At 51.5% G+C, this 22895-nt stretch overlaps 1 protein-coding gene across 1 annotated transcript; it reads right to left on the reverse strand.

Moving 5' to 3' along the window:
• Nucleotides 1-1172: 1172 nt before the first annotated feature.
• RABGGTA (Rab geranylgeranyltransferase subunit alpha) lies at nt 1173-20854 on the reverse strand. Its single transcript, XM_044420973.1, has 17 exons — nt 20723-20854; nt 19065-19122; nt 18667-18777; nt 17662-17783; nt 17370-17557; nt 16084-16281; nt 9132-9215; nt 8471-8553; nt 7661-7762; nt 6014-6119; nt 5862-5913; nt 3551-3639; nt 2753-2841; nt 2225-2341; nt 1906-2019; nt 1542-1629; nt 1173-1426 (listed from the first exon to the last, which is right to left on the reverse strand). The coding sequence occupies exons 2-17, from the start codon at nt 19065-19067 to the stop codon at nt 1278-1280; spliced, it is 1695 nt and encodes a 564-aa protein (XP_044276908.1). The 5' UTR covers nt 19068-19122; nt 20723-20854; the 3' UTR covers nt 1173-1277.
• Between the last annotated feature and the right edge of the window lie 2041 nt (nt 20855-22895).

Below are 22895 nucleotides of genomic sequence, written 5' to 3' on the forward strand. Positions count from 1 at the left end.
TGTGGGGATAGGATGGAGGAGGAGAATGGTGTAAGCTGCCTTGAGCCCTTTGTAGGAAAAAGGCAGCATATAAGTCAAAAAATAAATGAATGAATGAATATCCTCTTGCCAGCAAGCCGAGGCAGCTTTCCAGGGTTTCCTCCTCCCCATTTTATCCTCACAACAACCCTGCGAGGTAGGTCAGGCTGAGTCAGTGCCTGGCCCAAAGTCATGCAGGGAGCTTCATGGCTCACTGGAGACTAGAACCCGGGTCTCCTGAGTCCCAAGAGAGTCCACACTCTGTGCCACGCTGGCTTCTCAGCTTTCCTTGGTGGGCATGTCGTGAGTGGAGCTGGGGGTTAGACTAGATGGCCCGGGAGACCCCTTCTGACCTGCTCTGCTTCTATGTTTCCTTCTTTAATTGTGCTATAGTACTGTTTTTAAAGGGCAATTTTTTCATCGATTTTGCAATTTTAAATTGAGATCTCCTTGCCCCCAGAATGTCAGCTTGTGTATCACTGAAACAGAGCAAGTAAATAAATGAATAAACTTTTAATCTGTAACATCCTCACAAAGCTGTTGTGAGGATGAGAGGAAGGGGAGGAAGGATGCAGTAAAAATGTAATAAAGTGGAGAAAAAGGGAGGTTTTACAAGGCAAAGAAACTCAGAATTCACTGTCAGTAATGGGAAAAATGGAAGGGGGAAATTTCCTCCATCCACCATAAGTCTTTGCTGAGACCTGCTGAAGAAATTTTGATATTAATAAAAATCATACACACTTTCATCCCCTTGACTCTGGTTTCTCTTCCTTCCATCACCTTGCCTTCACTGCTGAATTCAGACTGTAAGCTCACTGGGGCAGGGGCTTGGGAGCTGGGTTTTTGCTTGCATGGATACTACTTTTATGAATTAATCAGTGAGGAAAATAAGGCAAAGGATCTGAGAGCCACAAAAATGTCTCCTCCTGCAGAACCGAGCACAGAAATGGCACAAGCGCTTTGGGGAATGTGTGTTGTAAGCAGAGGATAAAACAGAGGCCTTGTTTTCACACTCGGCTGTCTGTGTGTGTGTGTGTGGAGGGGGACCAAGATCTGCAGCCCAATTATTTTCTGGTGCAGGGAGAAGCACCAACAGGAAACGGCGGCTCGTGTGTGCAGATCCGATGACGGCAGTGAACAAAGGACTCGAGACGCCAGCCCACGTTCTGTTTAATTTCCTCATGCCAATAAATTAAAGGTGTCGGTGCAGCAGGGAGGGGAGGTCTTGAGAAGGGGGGGGCGAGTCCCTGATGTGCCGATCAGGTGAGGATGGTGGCCACGTTTGGCAGCAGCGCCGCGAGCTCAGCCTGGACCCCCGGGACCTGGCACAGCGGGTTACCTTGCAGGTTGAGGGAAGTGAGTTTGGGGAAGGAGGCCAGCGCAAGGAGGTCCGAGGGCTGCCGGAGGCCTGCAGGAGGGTGGCGGCGTTAAGGAGAAATGCCAGACTGTGGCTCCCGGCCCCAAAGGGAGCCGCTTTGCCCCCCACAGGCGGAGCTCCCCAGCCTTGCCAAGTTTAAGGATACGGTTGTTGCAGAGGGAGAGCTCCTCCAGGCGAGGGAGAGGCGGGAGCCCTTCGAGGGTTTCGATCCAGTTGTCGTCAGCCTCCAGCACCTGGAGGAAGAGAGGAGAGCTGGGAGCACCTGTGCAGCCCCCTGGCTAAGCTGACCAAACCCTCCCTGTGCCCTGGAGGACAAAGAGGCAGAGGGATTCCGCAAGGTCGAATTGTTGTCCAAAGAGCAAAGGGAGGCTCGTCCCTTTGGCGCTCACACCGGGGAGCTCTTAAATCATCCTTGGAATGCAAGTTTCTAGCCCTCATGGAGGCAAAGCGGAGCGCGGAGGGCTGAGCGAAGCCATTAGAGGGGTGTGTGGGGAGGAAGGCACCCTTACCTCCAGGCAGCGCATCATGGCCAGGGTTGGGGGTAAGGTGCGGAGGTGGTTGTCCGACAGGTTCATGTGTGTGACCAGCAGGAGGAGTTCCAAGTGGCACAGCAAAGTGAGGCCCTGGGGGAAAAGGTGGCAGGAAACATTTGCCGGGGGCCTGTATTCATCGCAGGGATAGGTGCCCATCTAGCTTCCATTAGCCACTAGACCAGCTGCTGGGCTCACGGCTGAAGCTTCCTGGGCTACTTTTCCCTGCCCTGCTGGGTAGTTCCCCAGTTCTGCTGACACAGACCCTGTGCAAAATCCTGGGCCCTCAACACCCTACCCGCTGGGAGAGGTCCACGACCCGGGACTCTGCATACTCCATCTTGAGGATGCTGTTCTCGATCAGGAACTTGCTGCGCAGGTCATCCAAGTAGGCCGAGCGCATGGGGTCGGCAGCCTGTGGGGGCGCGGGGAGAAACGGAGACAGAGAATGGGAAGCAAAGAGCAGCAGGCGCTGGCGAAAAGGCTCCTCGCAAGCTCTGCCTCTTTGTCGGTACTTGTACACTGCTTAGCACAGAAACCTTGCTAAGCAGTTTACGATCAAGCATGCGACGTCCACAGAAGTGTTCTGGTCTCCCAATTCAAGTGTCTTGTTTTTCTGAAGAGAGAGTGAAGGGGGAACCGGCGGAAGACCACTGAGGAAGCAAGCACATTTTCTCCACATGCTCAGAGGCACTGTTACCACCAGGTCGCCTTTGTATGGGGACATGCCCAGTGAATCTGCACGGCAAGCAATTCAGGATCTGGGGCACCCAACGTCTTCCATGTCAGGAAACGGCTGACATCAGCCTGCCTCCTCCCAGCTTACCTTCAGTGTCGTAAAGTAGCTCAGGGTCCCTTGTTCATACACCAGGGGGTCTAAGGCTCTCATGAGGAGGATGATGGTCAGAAGGCACCCTAGGAAGCAAAAAGGGGCAGACTCACCCCAGCCTCCACGCAGGCCAAGGTGCGCTCTGTGACCAGGACCGGGTACGGCTAGTTCCTCAGCCGTATCCTGCCCTAACTTACTTGGCATGAGCTATTCTGCTTCAATTAGTCACAGGAAGGAAAGCCAGGTTCCTCAGCTCCCTCGCACCTGTACTTGATCCCAGATCCAGCTTCAGCCCATGCACTTCGAAGCCAATCACCCCAGCCTCAGGTACGATCAGTAACGTTCCTAGTCCTTAAGGCTGTGATGACACGCTGGGTGGGAATGTTTTTATTTGGATTTTAATTTTGTATTGCTAACCTTTATGATGGTTTAATATATTTTAATGGGGTGTGCGTGTGTATTAAATAGGCTGATGTGAACTGCCCAGATTGCTTTGGCTGTTGGGCAGCATAGAAAATGAATGAATGAAATGGATGGAATGAATGGATGGAATGAACGAACGAATCTCTCCTGCAGCTCTTTTATACAGCAATTTTTGCAGTTACTATACGGGTTGCAGCTGAGCTCAGAGGGATGGCCGGAGCGCAGGGATGCGAGGCCAGTGCTGCCCACCTCTCCTGCTCATCAGAACACCCTGGCGCCTCGACCTGGTGGCTCCTGGCTCCACTAGCCCGCCGCCACCGCATGCCGGCCCACGCCCGCTCCCCTCCTCTGGGTGCCAGCCCCGGGACTTACACTTGTTCTCGGGCTCCAGGGCCTGAAGTTCTTTGCAGGATTCCAATTCGGACTGGAGCACGGCCGACTTCTCGATGGATAGCTCACACCTGCGGCAGAAGGGGGAAGAGAAGGAAGAAGCAGGGTTGTTGGGGGTCCACATGTATTTATTGGGTGTTTGATTTGGAAGCCGTCCAGAGACACGCAATGGGATTGGATGGGATAAAAATACCCAAATGAATACATAAATAGAGGCAATGGCAAACTCCTGGAAGAGAACGCGAGTACAGCAACAAGCACCATCCAGCCGCCAACCTTGAACACACGCTAGGGGAAAGACAGACGAGAGACATGCACATGGTGGGCATGTTGTGAGTGGAGCCGGCTGGTGCCGGGGGTCAGACTAGATGGCCCGGGAGACCCCTTCTGACTCGCTCTGTTTCTATGTTTCTAAGTTTGGGGCAGTTAACAAACTCCGGAGAAACGCAGTTTTGCATTTTAATTCCTGGCTTCAGGCTAGGGCTAGGTCCAATTGTCACAAGCAAGAAATCTGGTGACAAACCCAGATCTGGACAGCCAAGTGAAGTTCACTTTCTCTCGCAAACACCCTTGGCAGAGGCGGCCAGTCCGAAGAAGCCAAGTCAGGGCCTCTCCCCTGACAAGCTAACTTTCTATGAGCAGAGAACTTGGTGTGTGCTTGGGCATTGTCGCATGCGTGCCTCCACCTGCAATCTTTTCGCCCGCTCCTGCTGCTGGGACAAGATTAGGACCCATGTGTGGAAACGACAAGGAAGCGGATCCTGGCAGAACACCCGCAGGAACGTCCGAATGCTCTGAGCAGAGGGGAGATGCAGCGGCTTCTCTCGGCTTTCCCGGTCTGGAGGTATTTAAGGGGAGGGATCAGGGATGCTGTGTGGGCACGCAGCAGCGGGGGGGCTGGACTGGCCCATCTCTCAGAACCCATCCAGGGCTAAGGTTCTCGGGGCCACGCCGTCCTCACCAGATTCTCGTCCACGAGGCCTCAGTGGTGGCGCAACACCAGCATTCAAAGCCCTTCCCAAGCCTGTTTCTGAGCGCCTGGGTGCCACCCCGAGCGGGGCAAGCCGGAGGTTCGTGACGGAGATCACCAAGTGCGCCGCTCGGCATGACCCGGCTGATCCTCCTCTGCGCCCTTTCACTCGGGTGAAGCAACTGAACGAATCACACGAGTCCTGGACTAGTTCTTAGGAAACTTCCTCCCCTCCCACCGTCTCATGTTCATTTGGTTTTACAGGAAATCAGGCCTCGTGGTCCTCACCGCTTCTCATGCTGGGCTTACCAGGAAACGTGTTGCAAGCCACAGCCCTTGGCCACCCTCAGACGCACGGGATGACCTCAGCTGCCGGGAGGGAGGCCTGGAAGTGGCTCCTGGATGCACTTTCACTGAGATGTTCTCAGAACTGAGGAAGTTTAAACTTGCTTAAACGGAAGATGCTTTTAGCAATCTACTGTTTTCCTGGCCCCTAGTCCCAAGACCTCAACAGCTCATGATCACGTGAAGGCCTCCATAACCCAAATGGAGGCTGGCTAACAGGGACAGTGCTGGGCAGGCCACGTTCCACAGCCTGCACCCCAAGTCCTAGCTTGGGCTACCTGGAAGCATGAGGCCCCATGACTGAGTATCTTTTATGTGGAGCACTGCTAATTTGCAAGGACGCTGTGGTCTCTGTATTGCTCAGCCTCACAACCCTGCATGGTCAATTGCTGTTATTCCCATTTCACGGATGGGAAACTGAGGATGACTGACAGTATGGCCCGAAAAATACCATCTGGGAATTTCAGGCATGGACTTGAAGCGGTAGTTTCTAAATGCAAGCGGAGCTTCTAGACTGCCATCAGCTCTGCAGATTTGGGGAACCTTATTGGCCACCTAATGAGAAGGAAGGACTCCCTGGAGAAGAGCCTGATGCTGGGAACGATTGACGGCAAAAGGAGAGGGGATGGCAGAGGGTGAGGTGGCTGGATGGGGTCACTGGGGTGGTGGGTGTGAGCCTGAGTGGACCCTGGGGGATGGTGGAGGGCAGGAAGGCCTGGAGGAATGTTGTCCATGAGGTCGCAGTGGGTCGGACATGACTTTGCGACTAACAACAACAAAGCAACAAATTTGTAAAAGTTGTTTAAGCGAGCTGCCAGAGAGCCTCGGCTATTGGGTGGTATAACCATGAAAGAAATAAAGAAGTAGCCAGTGTCGTGTTGGATTTGCCATGGGGGCAGATTCTTTTAAGAGTCTCCTTGCGTTGGAAGTCCTTGCTGTACTGGCCTCGCCCATCCGCCCGTCCCTTCCCCTTCTCACCTGAACACTTGCTCCTCGGTGACCGAATCTTGGCTCCAACAATCCCGGTGCCCTGTGAGAGCAGAGGGGACAGGAGTCGGCTTGAGGGGGTGAGGGAGCCACGGGGAGAGCAAAAGAGAAGCGGAGCGAGGGATGGAGAGCGGCCACATTACCTTTGAAAAGGACGCACTCTTTCTGGACCTGCCCCTCTGCCCAGAGAACCCGGAAGGTGTGCTGGGGCCAGTGGTCATTCAGGGCCGACGCCGGCAAGTCGCACAGCTGGGGGACGGGGTCCAAGAATTAAGGAAAATCAAGTGCTGGAAGAGGGCAGAGCACTCTGCCCATTTCCCTGCAGAAGGCAAAGATGCCCGGCTCCCGCAGCCCCTTCTCCAATCTCAGCCAGCCCTCGTCTTCCTCGTCCCTCAGCGCTGGTCCTGAGCCACCCCAAAACTTGCTTTCAGTGCAACGTTTCAGGGGAATGACAGTGGCGATCTAAGCATGTGCAGAGTTCTTTCAGCAGGCACTGTACGTGTGATTAAGGACGGAGGTGGGGTTTGCTTTGCGAGGGTTTTTTTAAACGATGGCCAGATGGCGCTCCGATCATGAGGCGGAGATCCATCCGCTCTCCCACTCTGAATCCCGTCCAGAGCAAACTGGGCAGCTGGTCCAGATGTTGCGGGAAAGGGGTAACCAGATTCCTCGTCACCGTGTTCTGGACTGGCTGCAGCTTGTGAAGATTCTCCTGGGATACAGCATGAGGTACACACAGAATTTCCAACACTGTGGTGCTTCTAGGTCGCACGATGCCCCGACACAACGCATCCAAGGAGGGCCTCCTGTGTGCACTTAAACATACGGAAGCCAGTGCCCTCACCTCCGTGGCTCCTCGACTGATTTTCCGCTTTTTGCATTGTTACCATTTCCTTCGTATGCTCTTTGCGTCTTTCCATTAAGCTCCCTGCGTTCAGCCCCTTCAGGGCTTTGCTCCCTGCTCGCTCTCGGCTCCTCCGTCGATGCTTTGCTTGAAATTTATTTATCTTTCGATTTATATCCTGCCTTTTTCCTACAGGGCTCAAGGCAGCTTACATCTCCTCCTCCATCTTATCCCCACAACAACAATCCTGTGAGGTAGGTTGGGCTGAGAGGCTGTGACTGGCCCAAAGTCACCCAGTTGGCTCCATGGCTGAGTGGGGACTAGAACCCAGATTGTCTGAGTCCCAGTCCCATGCTCTTAACCACTACGCCACACCGGCTCTCCAGTGTGACCATCTTCCTGTTAAAAACTGACCATCTTCCTGTTAAAATCAAGATTAGCCTCCCCGTTCCCAGCACAACTCTGCTGCTGGACTAGATTGGAGCCCTCCTCTGGACGTCTGACCCTCTGCTTTTGTTTTCACACCAAAATGCCGCATTAACCTCTCCTCATCTTGGCTTAGTCCCTTTTGATTTCCTTTCCCATCCGGCTGAACATCCTAGCACCAGGCATCTTCAGCCTGGTGCGCTCCAGATGCACTGGAGCACAACTCCCATCATTCCCAGCAGCAGGGCCAGCACATCTGGAAGGCACCAGCTTAGGAGTGACTGCAACCCTGCTCCATTTTGAATCGCAGTGTGGAGAAGGCACATTTTACGCGCATCCATGTACAAAGCAAATCCTTTTCTCTCCCCAAAAGGTCACTTCCCCCAAGTTGGATACATTCTCCTTACAAAACCAACACTGAGCATCCTGGACCATAATAAACCCCGTTTCCAACCCATAATATCTGCGCTTTCCAAAGGGACTCTGGATGTTTGTGGTCTACGCGGTGGCAGGAGGATACCCACATAAACCCGGGCCTGTTCCTTCCATCTGGTGTGCGCCAGCGGACGACCAGCGGGGACTCATCTCCAAACACGATCAGGTCGTGAGAGGCAGGAGCCACCTGAAGCCGAGAGAAGGAAGATGTCCGGAGTGCCAGGGGACCTTCCTGCCGTGCCTGGCGGCTCGACAGAGACGTCACCTCACGAGAAAGAGTCAACCGTTCAAAATGAGAATCAGACATTAGAGCAAGATGACTTATACTTGGGGCCCGGTAGCCAAACGGCCCCTCCACAGCCCGACTCTGGAACGACTGAACAAATAGCTCCCCCACATCCTGACCCTTTGTCCTCAGAACAAACAGCCCCGTCATGGCCTGATCATGAGGCTTCTGAACGGGAGGTTTCTCCTCATTTTGCCTCTCAGGAGCACAAGCAAGATACCCCCCCACCTCCTGACGCTGCGACTCCTGGACAGGGTCCAGGAGATACAGGAGGCGTGATGTCTTTAGTTAATGCTAGTCTTAGACGTAGCCTAAGACGACTGGAACAAAAGGGGACACAAGACAGAGGTTTGTCCCGCCCAAGAGCGGAAAGACATGACAGGAAAAGCTGATACCAGGTGGGCTCCCCAGAATCTTCACAAAGGGGAAGGCAACTGACCCGTTAAGACCATCATCAGCGCTTATCTGTTGTATCGTAAATCTTGTAGAAAGAAGCGATAAAAGACTTTAGTTTTATTGCCTGCTGCTGTGTGAGTTAATTGGATACGTGAGTTACGGCCTCACAACACTTCCCGAACAGCCTCTCTCCCTCCCATTTCTGGGACTTACCGCCACGGGGTGCGAGAAGGCGACCACGAGCGAAGTATCCTCCCTGCTAACATAGATGCAGCGAATCGTCGGTTCTGGATCAGCTGAGGATGCGGCGGCAGCGGCGGCAGGAGAGCAAAGATGCCCCGAAGGAGGGAGGTATGATTTAAGGCCGAGCCCAGAAACGACTCAATCTGACCCACCTATGGTCCCAGGCTGCCCTGCTGGCACTCAGATCTTCGCGTGGTTCCCGCACCCCCTTTCAAAAAGGCCGGGAAGGTTCCCCATGGCTTTGTTCCCGGCAGTGCGAGAGTTAAGCTAAAAGATGCCTGTGTTCTGGTGTTTTGGCCCTGGGTATTTTGCCCACCGCTGAAAAGGACCCCTGGGCACATCTCTGAAGTGGAATTTGCCACCCAGGCTGAAATGGGCACCCCCTGCCCTGCTGATTCAGCCCCATCCACCTCAGCATTCCGCTCCCCATCATGCTCGGGAGGTGCTTCCGCGAAGCCCAAAGACTGGACTGGAAGGCAGAACCGTGCCTGCTGTTCCACTTCGTTTTCAGTCTTAAATGCGCTCAGGGGTGTCCAGAAAAGATCCGGAGCGCATGCCCCGGGTTCTCCTCTTAGGGAGGTCCTCCAGCCCTGTCCCATCTCCTGTAGAAGGTTGAGCCTTCGGCCCTTACCTCTGCCCAAGAGCCAGCGATGGTAGAACCAGGCGCTTTGGTCATTCGGGTCGGTGAAGAAGGCGTTCTGTACCAGCTCCAGCTCTGGGAGGGAGAAGGCAGAGTCAAGAGTGGGGTGGGGGACATTTTCACACAAGAACTGCATTGGCCCCTGGGAAGCAGGTCAGGGGGCTGAGTTTTCGGAGCCTCCCCCACATGACTCAGGCTCCAAGTGTAAAGAATATGGCATTAGGGCCAGAGTTTCAAGGTCTCAGCATCTCCGTCTGTTTGTGCAGGGAAAAGCGGGGAAAAAAGCATAAGGTTTCTAGTCCTTAAGATACTTCAGGCTAACACACATGGACCAGGCGTGGGCCGTTCATTATTAATAAACGCACTGTTCTCAATTTATTTTCATATGCATACATAAGCTTTGTTCCATACTGCTTTGTCGGGAATTATTTCCAACACCCTGTGTGGAAAACCAGTATACTATTTGGGGATGATGCGTGTTTGAATCCAACACATGTGGAGTGCATCAGGGTGAAGAAGCCTGCTCTGGCGATCGAGGCGTGTAATTTAGGAGCCTGAGATTAAATCAGGGATTAATTCTCTAAGATAGAATGAGAGATGAATTGCAAAAGCTGTTTTAGAAGAATGACATCTTATTTACTGGAGTGTGCCAGCAAGTTTGTTTATTGTTGTAAGCCGCCCCGAGGCTTCGGCGAATGGGGCGGCATAAAAATGTTTTAATAAATAAATAATAAATAAATAAATAAATAAATAAATAAATGTACCTCAAGCTTATGTGAAATGACCCACCTCGTGGGGTGTTCAAAAAAGCCCCAAGCATAACTTTCTCCACCCCGACACGCCGGCCTTCAAAGCGAGTCCTGGCTGCCCTTCCATGGCGGAACTTCCCTTCCCCGTCACAACACCGAAACTTCCCCAGCTGAAACCACCCGAAGTTTCAGCGCTTTGTTGGCTCATGACAAAGCCAAAACCGCACGGTACAAGGTGGTTTGGCTCTCATTCATCTCTTGCTCCTTGCGGAGGACAATGCGAAAGGCCAGCCAAAAACACCAAGGTGTGGAGAAGGCGGGTTCAGAGCGGAAACTGAGTGCCTGAGAAAGCCGCACCGTCTCTCTGCACAGGGCGGAGATGGATGGCGCGTCTCTGAGCAGCTCAGGGCAAGAGACCTCGTTCTTTCCCCCGCCTCACTTGATCCTCACAACGACCCTGCCAGGGAGGCAGGCAGGTGAGCGAGCAAGGGGGGGGGTACGAAAGTGGTGCCGAAAGAGAGACCGTCTGGATTTCGTTCAGTGGCCCTTGTGATAATTGTTACTTTTGTTATGAATCCTTCCCTGACACTCTTCACTACAGCTTAACCACAACTACGAAACGGTATTTCCCCACCCTGACTTTGGGAGTCTCAGCTGTTGTTTTAATCCAAATTTATTTCAATGCACGGGGCGCTTTAGGGAGTTTCAAAAGCAAAACAAGTCAGTCCCCTGCCTGCAAGGAGCTTACACTCTAAACTTCTGAAAAGACAACAGAGGCCAGGAGAGACAAGGGTAACCAGGAGACAAAAGTGGGGAAACGCACAGCAAGGTGCTGGCCCTCATGGTCTACGACCCCAAGGGAGCCCTCCCACCTGTTGCTTGGCCACCGAGTGTTGGTCATCTCGGACATGTCTGCATTTCTACAGGGGAGAAATGCCCCCCGCCCAGGTTCAAATTGCTCGCATGAGGGGCTTGATATTAAAACTGCAGGCATTTTGGCTTTGCCTGGTTTGCCTTTGACTCCCTCGTTGTAGGGACTGAGTCCCCTCACATCCTCCGGAGCTTCTCTGGAACAGAATTTGACCCCTGGGCTGAAAGAGACGGAACACCTCTGTGATGGGAAGGACGGGGGGTCAGTTCTTCAAACCCCTCTTGGAAAAGATGGGCTTTCAGGAGAGGTCTCAAGGGAGGGGCAGGGAGGCCCTTCTGGGGATCCTGATCCGGGCGCAAGAGACAGTGGGAGCAGCCGGGCGTAGTCAGTCATGGGGGTTTGTCTGGGTGCAGGAGTGATGATAAATCAGTTCCCAAGGAAAGGGCAAGCTTGCGGGGGCCCCGCTTTGGTGGGGTGGCTTTGGGGCTCCTCTGCAGGGAAGGCATGGCTTCCACCAGCTCAGCTTTCTCGCTCCCCCTGTGCAATCAGGCGTCTTTGTCTGGGCCTGCATGGAATTCCATTAATTCTACTTCCAGGGAAAACGGCGCAACCTTCCAGAGTACACGTGGCCTGGGAGGTGGTTCTGTGGTTAGCAAAATTCCACAGGTGACTGTCTGCAAAACCTCAAGGCCTCTCATCTTGGGAAGGCTGCAGAAGAGCAGGGCTCAAGAAAGGGGTTTTGGAAGTTGCCCTTTTTCCATCCCGGCTGTAGTCAAGGCGCATCCCCTGGGAAGAATTCTGCACCCTGCTAGCGAAGCCTACAGAGGAGGAAGGCAGTACAGTGCAGTGGGAAGTGCAGAGCCCAGGCGTGGAGGCAGCTGAGTGGTCCCGGGTCAGACCATTCATGTACCCTGACCAGCTGCAGTGCGCCAAGATTTCAAGTTTTCAGGGGTCTCCCATTAGCATTACTAATACTAGATTTCTTCAAAGCTGCCTTTCCCAAGTCTGGCACCCTGCAGGTGTGTTGGATTACAGCTCCCATCGTCCTAGCCAGCAAGGGGTAACTGGCAAGGGACACTGGGCATTGTAATCCATCACACGTTGAGGGCCCAGGTAGGGGAAGTCTGCTTGAATTATGTGACAGATTCACCCCCCCTCCCCACACTGGGGAACTTTGGGAAGAGTTTTCCAGAATCCCACAGACTGGTTTTGTATGAGCCCCCCCCAACCCTCCCCCCCAAGAAAACAAACCCTTCACCCAAGGGTGGCTATACCACTGAATCAGCCCGTTGTCTACGAAGACCATTAAGAGATGAAAACTGACAATATTTTCTAAACAGTTTGCCCTGTGCTTAAACAAAAACCACATTTTTATTTATTTAATACATTTCTAATCCGCCCAGTAACTGACACTTTAATAGCAACAGCACAGACACACCCAACATTGCACCCTGGACTGAGGTTAACCAAAGTCTATGCTACGCAAAACCAGATAATTTCACCTGACCAAATTTATCTGAGTTTACAGCCTGTTTAATTTTAATCCTGTTTGCCCCATGGAAAAGACACCTTGAAAGGCTTCAGCCTGTGCTGAGCGCCAGGGCAGGAGGTGGGCGGGGCAGGGGGAGAAGAGAAGGAATGGTGCCAAGGGGTCCCAATCCTGCCCCAGGTTCCCAGAACTCCTACCCAGCTGACATTCCCCCAACCCAGACCCCACCTTCTGAGTTTTTGCCAGAAATGGCTCACACTCTCTCCAGCCACCCTCTGCAACCTGAAGGACTAGAAAGTTGCTTTTGGTGGGAAAGAAGAGCTGTGGAACAAGGAACGGATTGCACCGTGTGCTGCAGGGGCTTGTTTTGAGATGGCAGGGAACGGCTCCGGGGAGGGCAAGCTGAAGGCCGTGCCAAAAAAGCACTTTACTAGCCGGTTCTCCCTCGGTGTGAATGACAAGAAGAGTGAGCCTGGCAGATGGGCTGAGGAGAGAAGAACGGGAGCTGCTCCGTACGTGACTTCTCTTTCCAAATCCCTCCTTGTCAGCCGCAGGGCGCTGCCCTCAGGCAGGGATGGCTCTTGGGCAGGTTCCCACGCTGCGGCTCTCGGAGGAATCCAGGTACCCGGCAGCGGTGCAGAGCCTCAGCAGTTCACCTGGTCAGGTACAGGGCTGGGCCTCTGGGAAGCGATTTCCTTGGCAAGACTTTACTCACAGCTCAACTATTTCCCTCCCGCCAGCTGGGCTTAGGTGTCCAGAATCAGGGAGTGCCGCCACGGTGATTCACACCTGGGAGAGAGACTTCCAGAGTCCTAGCTCACTACTCCACTTTAACCCACCTTTCTTGGAACCGGCTGCAAAACCTCAGGCTTACGCACACGGTGGCCCACCCACCGTTCCTCTCCGACCCACCGGGATGTCCAGGACGGCCATGTCTTTCCCTCCTGCTTCCTCCTTTCCTTGGGCTTTTGACTAAAATATGCAGCCGCTGCCTTGCTCCCTTAGGCTTCACCCGACAAGGGAATGTGCCCCCCCACCCCACAAACTTCTCAGAAATGGAACTTGTCCTTGCAGTAGAGAGAGGTGGGACACCCCTGTGCTAAAGGATTTGATAGTAGCTCCCTCCTTTGCCTGCAGATGGCTCCGGGTGCAACACTCTCATCTCCAGTTAAAAGCACTCAGAGAGGCAGGCTAGGAAAGTAATTTTCCTGAAAGTTGGATGAGGCAGGACTGGAGTCAAGTGGGGGATACCTCAGTGGCCAGTCAGTTGTTTGGCCAAGAGAAAGTCGCAGATTTTGTTTCTGATTAAGAGTGATGAGAGCTGGAGGGGAGCAGCAGTTGTGTGAAAGGCACATGGGGGTTCTGGTCCTTGCATGGCCAAGCAGCTCTCTGGGCAACTTTGGGCCGGTCGCTGCCTCTCTGTCTAACTTACCCCACAGGGTTGGTGTGAGGATAATACGGAGAACACAGAGAAGGGGAAGATCAGGAAAGCTTCCTTGCAGGAGGGGAAAAGGGTGGATATGAATGCAACTAATAGAAGCAAAATAAATCTAGAAGATGCATGGGACCAGAGGACGAGCACAGGGGGCCAGTTAACCATGCAGTGGTGGGTGGACTCGCGGCGTAAACAGCTCTTGCTTTCTTGGCTGGGTGGGGAAGAAGAGCCAAGACACGGCCTTGCAGCTCGATCTGAAATCCACGGGGGCAGCAAGGATGCTCAGAACAGGAGGCAAGCTTCGTTAGGGAAGGTGTCACGAGAATTCTTCCGGCTTCTGCCGAGAGGGCAAGGAAATGGAGCAGCCCCCGGTCTTGAGCATTCCTACCAGGAAGAAAGCCCTGCCACCATCCCAGGCCCTCTGTGGTCATGTGCCCTCATCCCCAACTGATGGTGACCCTAAGAAGGAACATCCACCAAAATATCCTATCTTTTCCCTGGCACTTACTCCCCAGTAAATGCACTTAGGATGGTGGCTTAGGGGAGAAACTGCCTCGGTTCTCCTCCTGCAGAACTGACAACTCAGTGACTTAATCATTGAAGTTTTAGGAAGCTGTGTGCAGCGCTTTCTAAGCTTAGTGATCTAAAGTCTTCCTTGCCCGGGTCCACCCAGCTCTTGGACTGCCTGCAATCCACGCTAGTTTGTCACCTGAAAGCTGCCACTCCGTTTCATCAGGACTGGCTTGGGTGAGCTGGGCTTTAGAAGGCTGGGCTTTAGAGAGCCCGTGTGGTGCAGTGGTTAAGAGCACGGGACTGGGACTCAGAGGATCTGGGTTCGAGTCCCCGCTCAGCCATGGAGCCAGCTGGGTGACTTTGGGCCAGTCACAGACTCCCAGCCCAGCCTACCTCACAGGGTCGTTGTTGTGGGGATAAGATGGAGGAGGAGAATGATGTAAGCTGCCTTGAGCCCTTTGCAGGAAACAGGCAGGATATAAACGGCAATATAAATAAATAAATTAAATAATTCTTCATAAGAAGAGCACTGGTGGATCAGGCCCACGGTGTGGCTTGTCTAGCATTTGGGTCATGGAGTAGCCAAGGAGATGCTCCAGTGGGATGCTGACGAGGAGGGCGTGAGAACAAGAGCACTCTCCTGCCCATGCTCCCCAGCAACTGGTCTTGAGAACTGTACTGCCTGCAATATTAGGCTACCCTGGTCTCTATGTTCCAAGGGGGAGGCTCTGCGTACTGTATCCTGACCATGTTTAGCCATGGCAGGGCCTTCTCCGTGGTAGCACCCACGTGCAGAATCATTTTCCTACTGAGCTGAGGTGGGCTCCCACCACCGAGGCCTATTTCTGCTGCCAACACACTGGTTTGCCCAGACAATCCCCAACTGCTAATGCTGTCAGACTCACCTAGTCATTTTAATGAGACATAATTCTTTCAGTTTAGTTTTACTGCATTTTATCTGGATTTTATCCTGTGCACCACTTTGGGATTTATTTTTTAAATGAAAAGTAGCATAGAAATCTCCTGAAAAAAGGAAAAGATTTTTTTTTTAAATATGCCCATGAGGACTAGCAGAAAGTGAGAGCCTTACTCTCCATGAGTTGGTCTAATCCTGTTTAAAGCTGACCAAATTGATGCCCATCACTACATCCTGTAGGAAGGGATTCCACAGTGCGACTGCAAGACTACAGAATACTATGAACTTACTTCAAATTTATCCTGAAAACATCTTTTGCTATGAAAACTTTCACACAGTCCATCTGTCTCCATCCCCCCTTGCAGCCGAGTACCCTCCAGTTGACTCCATCTCCCAGCATCCACCCAGGCTGGGAAGTTTACTTTTTCCTGGACGCTGCAAAACCTTAGTGCAGAATCTCAAGCAGTTCCGGGCAAGCAGTTCTGAGGATACAGCCAATTTGGGGCTGTTAATGATCTTCACACACATTCCAGGGCAATGGAATTTCGTTTCATGCCATGGGTGAAGGTTTGGGCTGACCATCGCTTGAAGACAGGCAACTGGGTTAAAGCAGCCTCTCCCAACCCAGCCCCTCAAGATGCGTTGGAGTACAACTCCCATGTCTGTCCTGCTGTAACTAAGCCCAAGGCCTCTCCTTCCTATTACCTCATCTGCCATTTTCCTCCCTTTCTCTGCCACCTTGCCTGTAAGCTCCTTGGGGCAGGGACCTGTCTCCATACGGTCTGCGAAATGCCATACATACTGATGGCACTCAGACACATGGGAACGGTTTGCATCCTGAAAGGCTGTGTCTCCCCCACTCCTCATTTGACAAGCATGAAATTATTTTGCCTTCATGGGGCCGTGCAGCTTGGTTCTCGGGTCAGGCATTCCCACATCCACCCCACGCCCCCTTCCCCCGGGCGACAACCTTTCAGTAGGACCTCCTCCGTGATCTGGCCCTGCTGCTGGGAATCGGGGTAGAGCTGCGGCAGGAGGCGGCTGCGGTAATGCCAGGAGGAGTAGTTGGAGAAGTTCCGGGTGATGAGGCTGTCGCTGAAGGCCAGCTCGTCCTCGGGAGGGACCTGCGACCGCTGCACCACGAAGCGCCGGTAGTCCCAGCAGTGAACTGGAGGGCACGGCATGGGGAAAGAGGAGTGTGCAGATCAGTGCTCAGCCCCAGGAACCACTGAGCGGGATCAACGGATTCACCCCACCACCCCTGGGATCCGTCCACTTGTGGCTCCCCAGCAACTTTTCACAAATTCGACTCCCCTTTGGCAAACACACGGGGCATCCCACTCCCCTTCCTCCGCAGGCCTTGACCCTTCTCTCTTCAACTCCATGCAGGGGCTCCTGCTCTTATCTCTGGATCACTGGAGATAAGAGCTGGGTTTTCCCCAAGACTGGTGACAGCAGCTCTTTGAAAGCATCTGGACTTTAAAGCTGGCAGAAATAGCAACTTCTTCTTCCTTCTCTTTTCTCCTCCTATATTATTTATTTACTTATTTTATACTGATAATTTTAATTTTATATTATTATGTTTGTAACTCAGTGTATTTTTTGTATTTTTGTATTTAATGGTAATTTATTATGTTCTATTGTATTTCAATGTATTTTATTGTGCTGTAAGCTGCCCCGAGGTTTTGGCAAGGGGCGGCATAGAAATGTTATAATAATAATAATAATAATAATAATAATAATAATAATAATAATAATAGAATCTCATTACATTTTAGGTGGGATTTGCATGCCTGGAAGGGGCTTGCTTTGAAGCCGAGACAGACAGACAGATTTTCAGAATTCACAGCTGCATGATGCCCATGGACTTCGACGGCTTTGAAAAAGGGTTAAGCAAATGTATGGAAAAGGAGAGCAGCTTGGGCAACGGGCACCAGACACGGTTGCTCAACAGAACTTGCGCATTCATGGACAAGTTCACCTCTGGATGCAGGAGCGGGAACAAGAACGGGAGGGAGTGAGGGCCTGCACGCCCCACTTCGGGTCATTCTGGCTGGCCCTGGGGAGGGAGCGGGGAAGCAGGCGGATGCTTGGCCAGACCCTACTGGCCTCTGTTACAGCCATATATTATAGGGGGAGCCACCCTTCCCCAGGGACTGGTCTGGGGGCCTCTGGCAAGCACAAAGGGGCCCTCCACGGAGCTGTGGTCCTAGGAAGGGGTGAGACAGGAAAGGGAAGACGAAGGAAAACACCTACAGTTGCGCTCGTCGATCTCCAGGAATTTCCCACACAGCTCCAGCTCACGGGCCCAGTCCGGCTCAGGGATGTGCTCCATCACCCAGCAGCGATGGTGCCATGTCCCGTAGGATTTGGGGTTCACGCGCAGGCAGGACTCCAGGAAGGAGAGCTCCGCCTTGCACAGGGCTTGCATCTCTTCTGGGGTCCTGCCACACACAAGGGGAGGCGCCCGGTGAAGGGGGGCAACGGTGCCGCCTCGCACCCAGAGGCACCCACCCTCGCCCTGCCCGCTCTGGCCGGCAGCACTCACTCCTCCTGCAGGTGAAGGAAGATCTCCCGCCGGAAGTTCCAGAGGGTGGCGAAGTCTGGGTTGACCCCCAGGACCTGGCTGGTCAGCTCGAGGGCTTCCTTGTCCAGCTGGCCCGATTTCCTCTGGAGGAGAAAAGTTACTTCAGGGAGGTGCATGTGCCCACGTCCACTTCCACGCCTGCCCTCGTCGTTATTTTCCGGGAACAGAGGATGCACAGGCTCCCGTCATGCAAAGCTGCTGCAGTATGGAAGGTGCAGCCCACCTCTGCACTGTGGCCTCGTGGGAATGACACTCCATTCAAGGCGTGACAAATGGCAACGGGTCAAAATCCCCCTAAGCAACACATTTTGGCTTTGGCCCGGACTGGAAAGAATTCAGGAACTAAACTTTGCCCTATTGCTTGACTTATTCATGCAGCAAACGTCAGAGGTTTAAGACTAATAAATCAGAATAACATCTTAGGACATCTTAGGTCATATCAGATAGACTCAGAATATCATCTTAGGACAAAGCGAAACACAAAGTTAGCCTGTTTAAATGGCAAGAAGTCAACAATTGTTATTTTACTTATTTGAGGCTTATGGGAATGGGGCAGCATATAAGTTGTCCAAATAAATAAATAAGGCACAATCTGATGCATGTGTAGACAGAACACATGGACACTCCAAGAATGACCCAGTCACCCTTTCTTCTGTCGACGCAAGCACAGGATTGCACTCTTGGTTACTTGCAGCCTTTATAAGCAGCTCCGTACCTACATTTAAAAAGGTCAGAATTCAAGCTATCCCTGTAAAACTGTGGCTGATATCGCGATCAAACTTGTCGAACTAAAAATGGCTTCGGCCAATGCCAGAAACAGAGCAAGGTGGGCACCTCCTTGACGTCGATTGGCAGCGGGTGCTGGAGCAGGTGAGTCGATCTACCCAGAGCTCATCGGGGAACACTGCGTTCTGGCAGGCCAAGGAGAGGTCCTGCCCTGGCCCGGTCCTCCCCTGTCCTTTTTACCTTCTCAAAGATGGCTTTGGTGGCAGTCACATATTGGCACAGCTTCTTCTCCCGCTCGACACGTTTGGTCTCTGCTTGCTCCTCCGTCGTCTTTACCTTCAGCCTGCCATGCTGTTGGGTGACAGGACGTTGGACCAAAGCGAAAAGAAGAAAGGACCATGAGGGTGAATGAACTCCTCCGTGCAGGGCCCTCCTTTGGGGAATTGCACGGTTGTCAAAATTGGGAAAGGGAGGAAGAGCAGCTATTATTGTATTTATTTATATCCTGCCTATTCCCAGAGATTGGGACTCTAGGAGGCTCCCATCAGCTCAGATATAAAAGCCTCATGATGGAGAACAACTGGCACGGATCATCATCAAAGGGGCGTGAAGGCAGAGGGCCCCCGCTCCCTACTCACCATGTTGACTGGCGCTGCAAAAACGGTTCCAAGGGTGATGAAGAATTAATTATGTATCCTAGAAGATTAAAAAAATAAGCAAGATGAGCAGCAATACTGAAGGCATTTTATAATGCAAAGCCCAGCTTTAGAATGATTTTTAAAATTTATTTATTTATTTAGCATATTTGTATGCCGTCCTTTGCAAGAGCCTCAGGATGGCTTACACAACACAAATATCTAACATAACATAAATAAATTAACAACCCACTCTGGCTGCAATTAAAATATGATGATAATATTCAATATTAAAACTTATTAAAATATTAAATAAAAAGGTCTTAACATGGTGCCGAAAAACATATAATGACGGCGCCAGGCGGACCTCTCTGGAGAGCGCATTCCATAATTTTAATAAAAATTAAAATTATTTTTCCATTTTCAAGAGCTTAACATGGCATTCATAATTCTCTGGGCCCTCTCTTTTTATAAGTGGCTTGGGGATGCTGGAAATTGTAGTTTAACAAATCTGGAGGGATCCAGGATGGGGAAGACAGCAGTACAATTGCATCACCACTGATACTTTTGAGCCTTGCTCCGGTTTTATTGTAAGGTGACGAAGCAACTGAATCTCACATTCTTGCATCCCTGTGAGCCAAGCCGGGTGAGTCGGCTTGCTCAAGGCCTCTCATGCGCTGAGCTCACGGGCCTCTGCATGCAATGTCGCCCACAACAGGCAGCGTGCACGTGTTAGCCGACAGGGCTGCTGCTGGACCAGCCCAAGCCTCCTCTGCGATTTCCAGCACCCCCAAAACTTGTCCCTCTTTCCCCATAGTGTTTCCCCCCTCGCTTTCTGGCCTGCATCCAAGTAGTACCAGGCTATTGAGTCTAGGACGTTTTGATTTCCCACAATGCTCTTGGGTTGGCATCACTGAGGTATTATGGGAAATTAAAATGGCAGCTAGACCCTGCAATGCAGAATGCACTGATCCTGCTAGTTAAGCCTTTCAGGGCCCACAAATGGACTCGGGAACCACTGGAGATTACCTTGCTGGGGTGGGCTGGGGTGGGGGGGGGGTCAAACCTGGAGCAGGCCCTGTCCAACATGTTCTCCTCAGCCTGGTTATCTCTGGGTGTTTTGGGCTTTAGTTCCCATCAGCGTCAACTAGCGCAGCCACTGGTCAGGATGCTGGGATTTGTAGTCCAACACCTCTGGAGGGCACCAGGCCAGGGAAAGCAAGTCGTTTTTCCCTCGTTTTCAAATACCCTCTTGCATTTCTTAACCCCGGTGCTTTGCAGACACGTTAGACTGCGACACCCATAATTCCCTGCCAGCATGGATGATGGGTGCTGCAGTCCAACACATCTGCAGGGCATCAGCCTGATGAACGATGCATTATGGGATGGAGCACACTGTTCATCTAGGGACAGATTTCTGAGCATCTCCTCCCAACAAATGGGAGCATCTTCCCGAATAACGCACGACTAAGCAATCCGCCAAATCAATCAACACCCACTCCCTCACTCTCCCCCCTCATGCAGGGATGAAATGGTCTCTTCCGCAAAAAACTGGCCAAGCTCCCAAAGGGCGAGACCATCCCAAAAAGGGCCATGGGGGTGGGGATGAGAAAAGGAAACTGCTGGGCTAATCCACGAAGCCTCTAGGGGGCGATACCAACCAGCCCGCAGAAAACGGGGGATCCTCGCGGGATATGGAACCGTCCCGAGCCGAGTGGTCTCGTCCGCAGCCTCGGCTGTGTAAGTGAACACGGAAGCCTGTGGGAGTCTAACTGGGGTCGGGCAGAAGGGATGCGAAAGGAACCTATCACGGCCGCGCGAAGATCGACGAGTTGAGACCTCCATTGGGGACAGAGCGTCTCCCATTCTTAAAGGCGTAGGTTCCAGGATTCTTAAAGGGGCAGCTTTTTTCCTCTTTCTTAAAGGGTGGGCGGCGGTGAAAAGAAACTCAGAATGACTTATCTATTGATTCGAATTGTTACATAAGTTTCACAGTAACTATTCAGAGAAACTGTCTTTTATCCTAAGCTAAATGCAGGTGGGGTGGACCAGGACGCCTGGGTTCTTTGCAAGGTAGTGACAGCTAGTGGTTAAAGCGAGTTAGTGATATCCAGGACTCTTCACTGCGAATATTAATAATAATTTAGAAGAGCTAAGCCAGGCTGTGTTGGTCGGGATATCTTGGAGGGCTTTCATTCCAACAGCAACAAATCCACTCTCTTTTTCTTTCGAACAGCCTCCCCTTCCCTGGATGCTGCCAGATGTGTTGAACTACAAGTCCTATCATCCCTACGAATGGGACCTACATCTGGAGCTGATGGGAGTGGATGTCCAAAACCCTGCAGGCTGACCAGTTGGGGAAAGGTGCTTCACGTGATTGCTGCAGCTTGATACTGCCAGCAGGGTTCGAGAGACTGGGAAGGAAAAGGAGGAATAGGATCCAAGGCACAGTTTGGAAAAGGAAGTGCTCCTTTTTGGCTGCTGTTTCCCTGCACAATTCATTCCTGCTTTTTCGGATGCAGTCCTCACTGGGTTCAACGGTGCTTATTCCCAGAAAAGCTGGGTGGAAGTTGTGCAAGAGGAAATACCCTACCTTTAACAGTTGTTGCATGCTTTCCGGTTTTCCCTGCAGTTGGGGAATCTCGGAAAAAACACAATGGCCCTGAGCTCCCTTGCTTTGGATGAGGTCTTTCTGTGATTTGCTTTAGGGTGTAATCCTATGCCTGGTTGGGCCAGAAAAATGTCCTGTAACTCCTAGTATAAAGAATATGTGTTTAAACATATTCAATTTGGTCGACTCAAATTGTATTGTTTTTATATTGTGTTTATTTATTTATTATTGTGAGCTGCCCCGAGGCTTCGGCAAATAGGGCGGCATAGAAGCCTCCTAAATAAATAAATAAATAAATAAATAAATAAACAGGCATACAATTGTTTACAGATCTACATGCAGTACATTGTGGGGAACAAACAAGTATTTCGTAGAAGAGATAGATAACTCGACCACTGGCCTCACATCAGATTCCTTTCTAAAATTTATATTATTATTACACTGGATTTATATCTTGCATGGGATCTAAGGTGGTTACTCTTTTTCATTTTATTCTTACAACAACCCTGTGTGGCGGGTTTGGCTGGGAGATGGTGCTTGGCCCAAATGGGCTTCATGGCTGAGGGGGAAATGAGAAACTGCGTGCCTTTTCAGTACTCTTAACCACTCCGCCACACTGGCTCTGTAAAACATCTGAGGTGGCTTAGGAATAGGAAATGGGAAATACATTATGACAGAAAAATTACAATATTTTTCTTGCTAAAAATAATAGCAAAATAAAGGTTTGATTTTTTTCTGTAAATAAACTCTGCACAAGCTCAGAGACATTGCATTTTCCAGGATATTTTGGTGTTCCAGAAGCAAGCCTTCTTATTGACAAAATATTCAGTGGCTAATCATGGTTGAAATTCAGAAAGGTTGGAGGAAAAGCAGGTATTCTCTTCTCTGAAATCCAAGTTCTTTCCAGCTGGTCTGGGTTTCTCTTGTCCTCATTTTAACCCCAAGCTCACTCACCATCTCTGCCACGGTACGTTGATGTGACATGGTCATGATTCATAATTGCTGGTTTCAGTGGGTGGATGCGGGTGTCAAAGTTATCATAAAAATACTGAGTCAACCACAAAACTCTACACTATAAACTCTCTTTTGTCTTCCTCCTTGATCTCTTCAGAGAAGGAACTGTGATGCATACACTCACTGAAGAAAAGAAGCATTCACACTTCCACATGGCTTAGTTTTAGGAAAAATCAGGAGTACACGTTTCCAAGTTAAACAGCATCTTC

The sequence above is a fragment of the Varanus komodoensis genome, unplaced genomic scaffold, assembly GCF_004798865.1.
Source record: "Varanus komodoensis strain SLA01 unplaced genomic scaffold, ASM479886v1 scaffold112, whole genome shotgun sequence".
In the NCBI taxonomy this organism is placed as follows: domain Eukaryota; kingdom Metazoa; phylum Chordata; class Lepidosauria; order Squamata; family Varanidae; genus Varanus; species Varanus komodoensis.

Coding starts and splice junctions, on each gene's coding strand:
- RABGGTA (XM_044420973.1), bottom strand. Junction 9,216..16,083: donor GGAGGAGGTCCTACTGAAAG/GTTGTCGCCCGG, acceptor TCTCCCTCCCAG/AGCTGGAGCTGGTACAGAAC. Junction 1,630..1,905: donor CCATGATGCGCTGCCTGGAG/GTAAGGGTGCCT, acceptor CTCTTCCTCCAG/GTGCTGGAGGCTGACGACAA.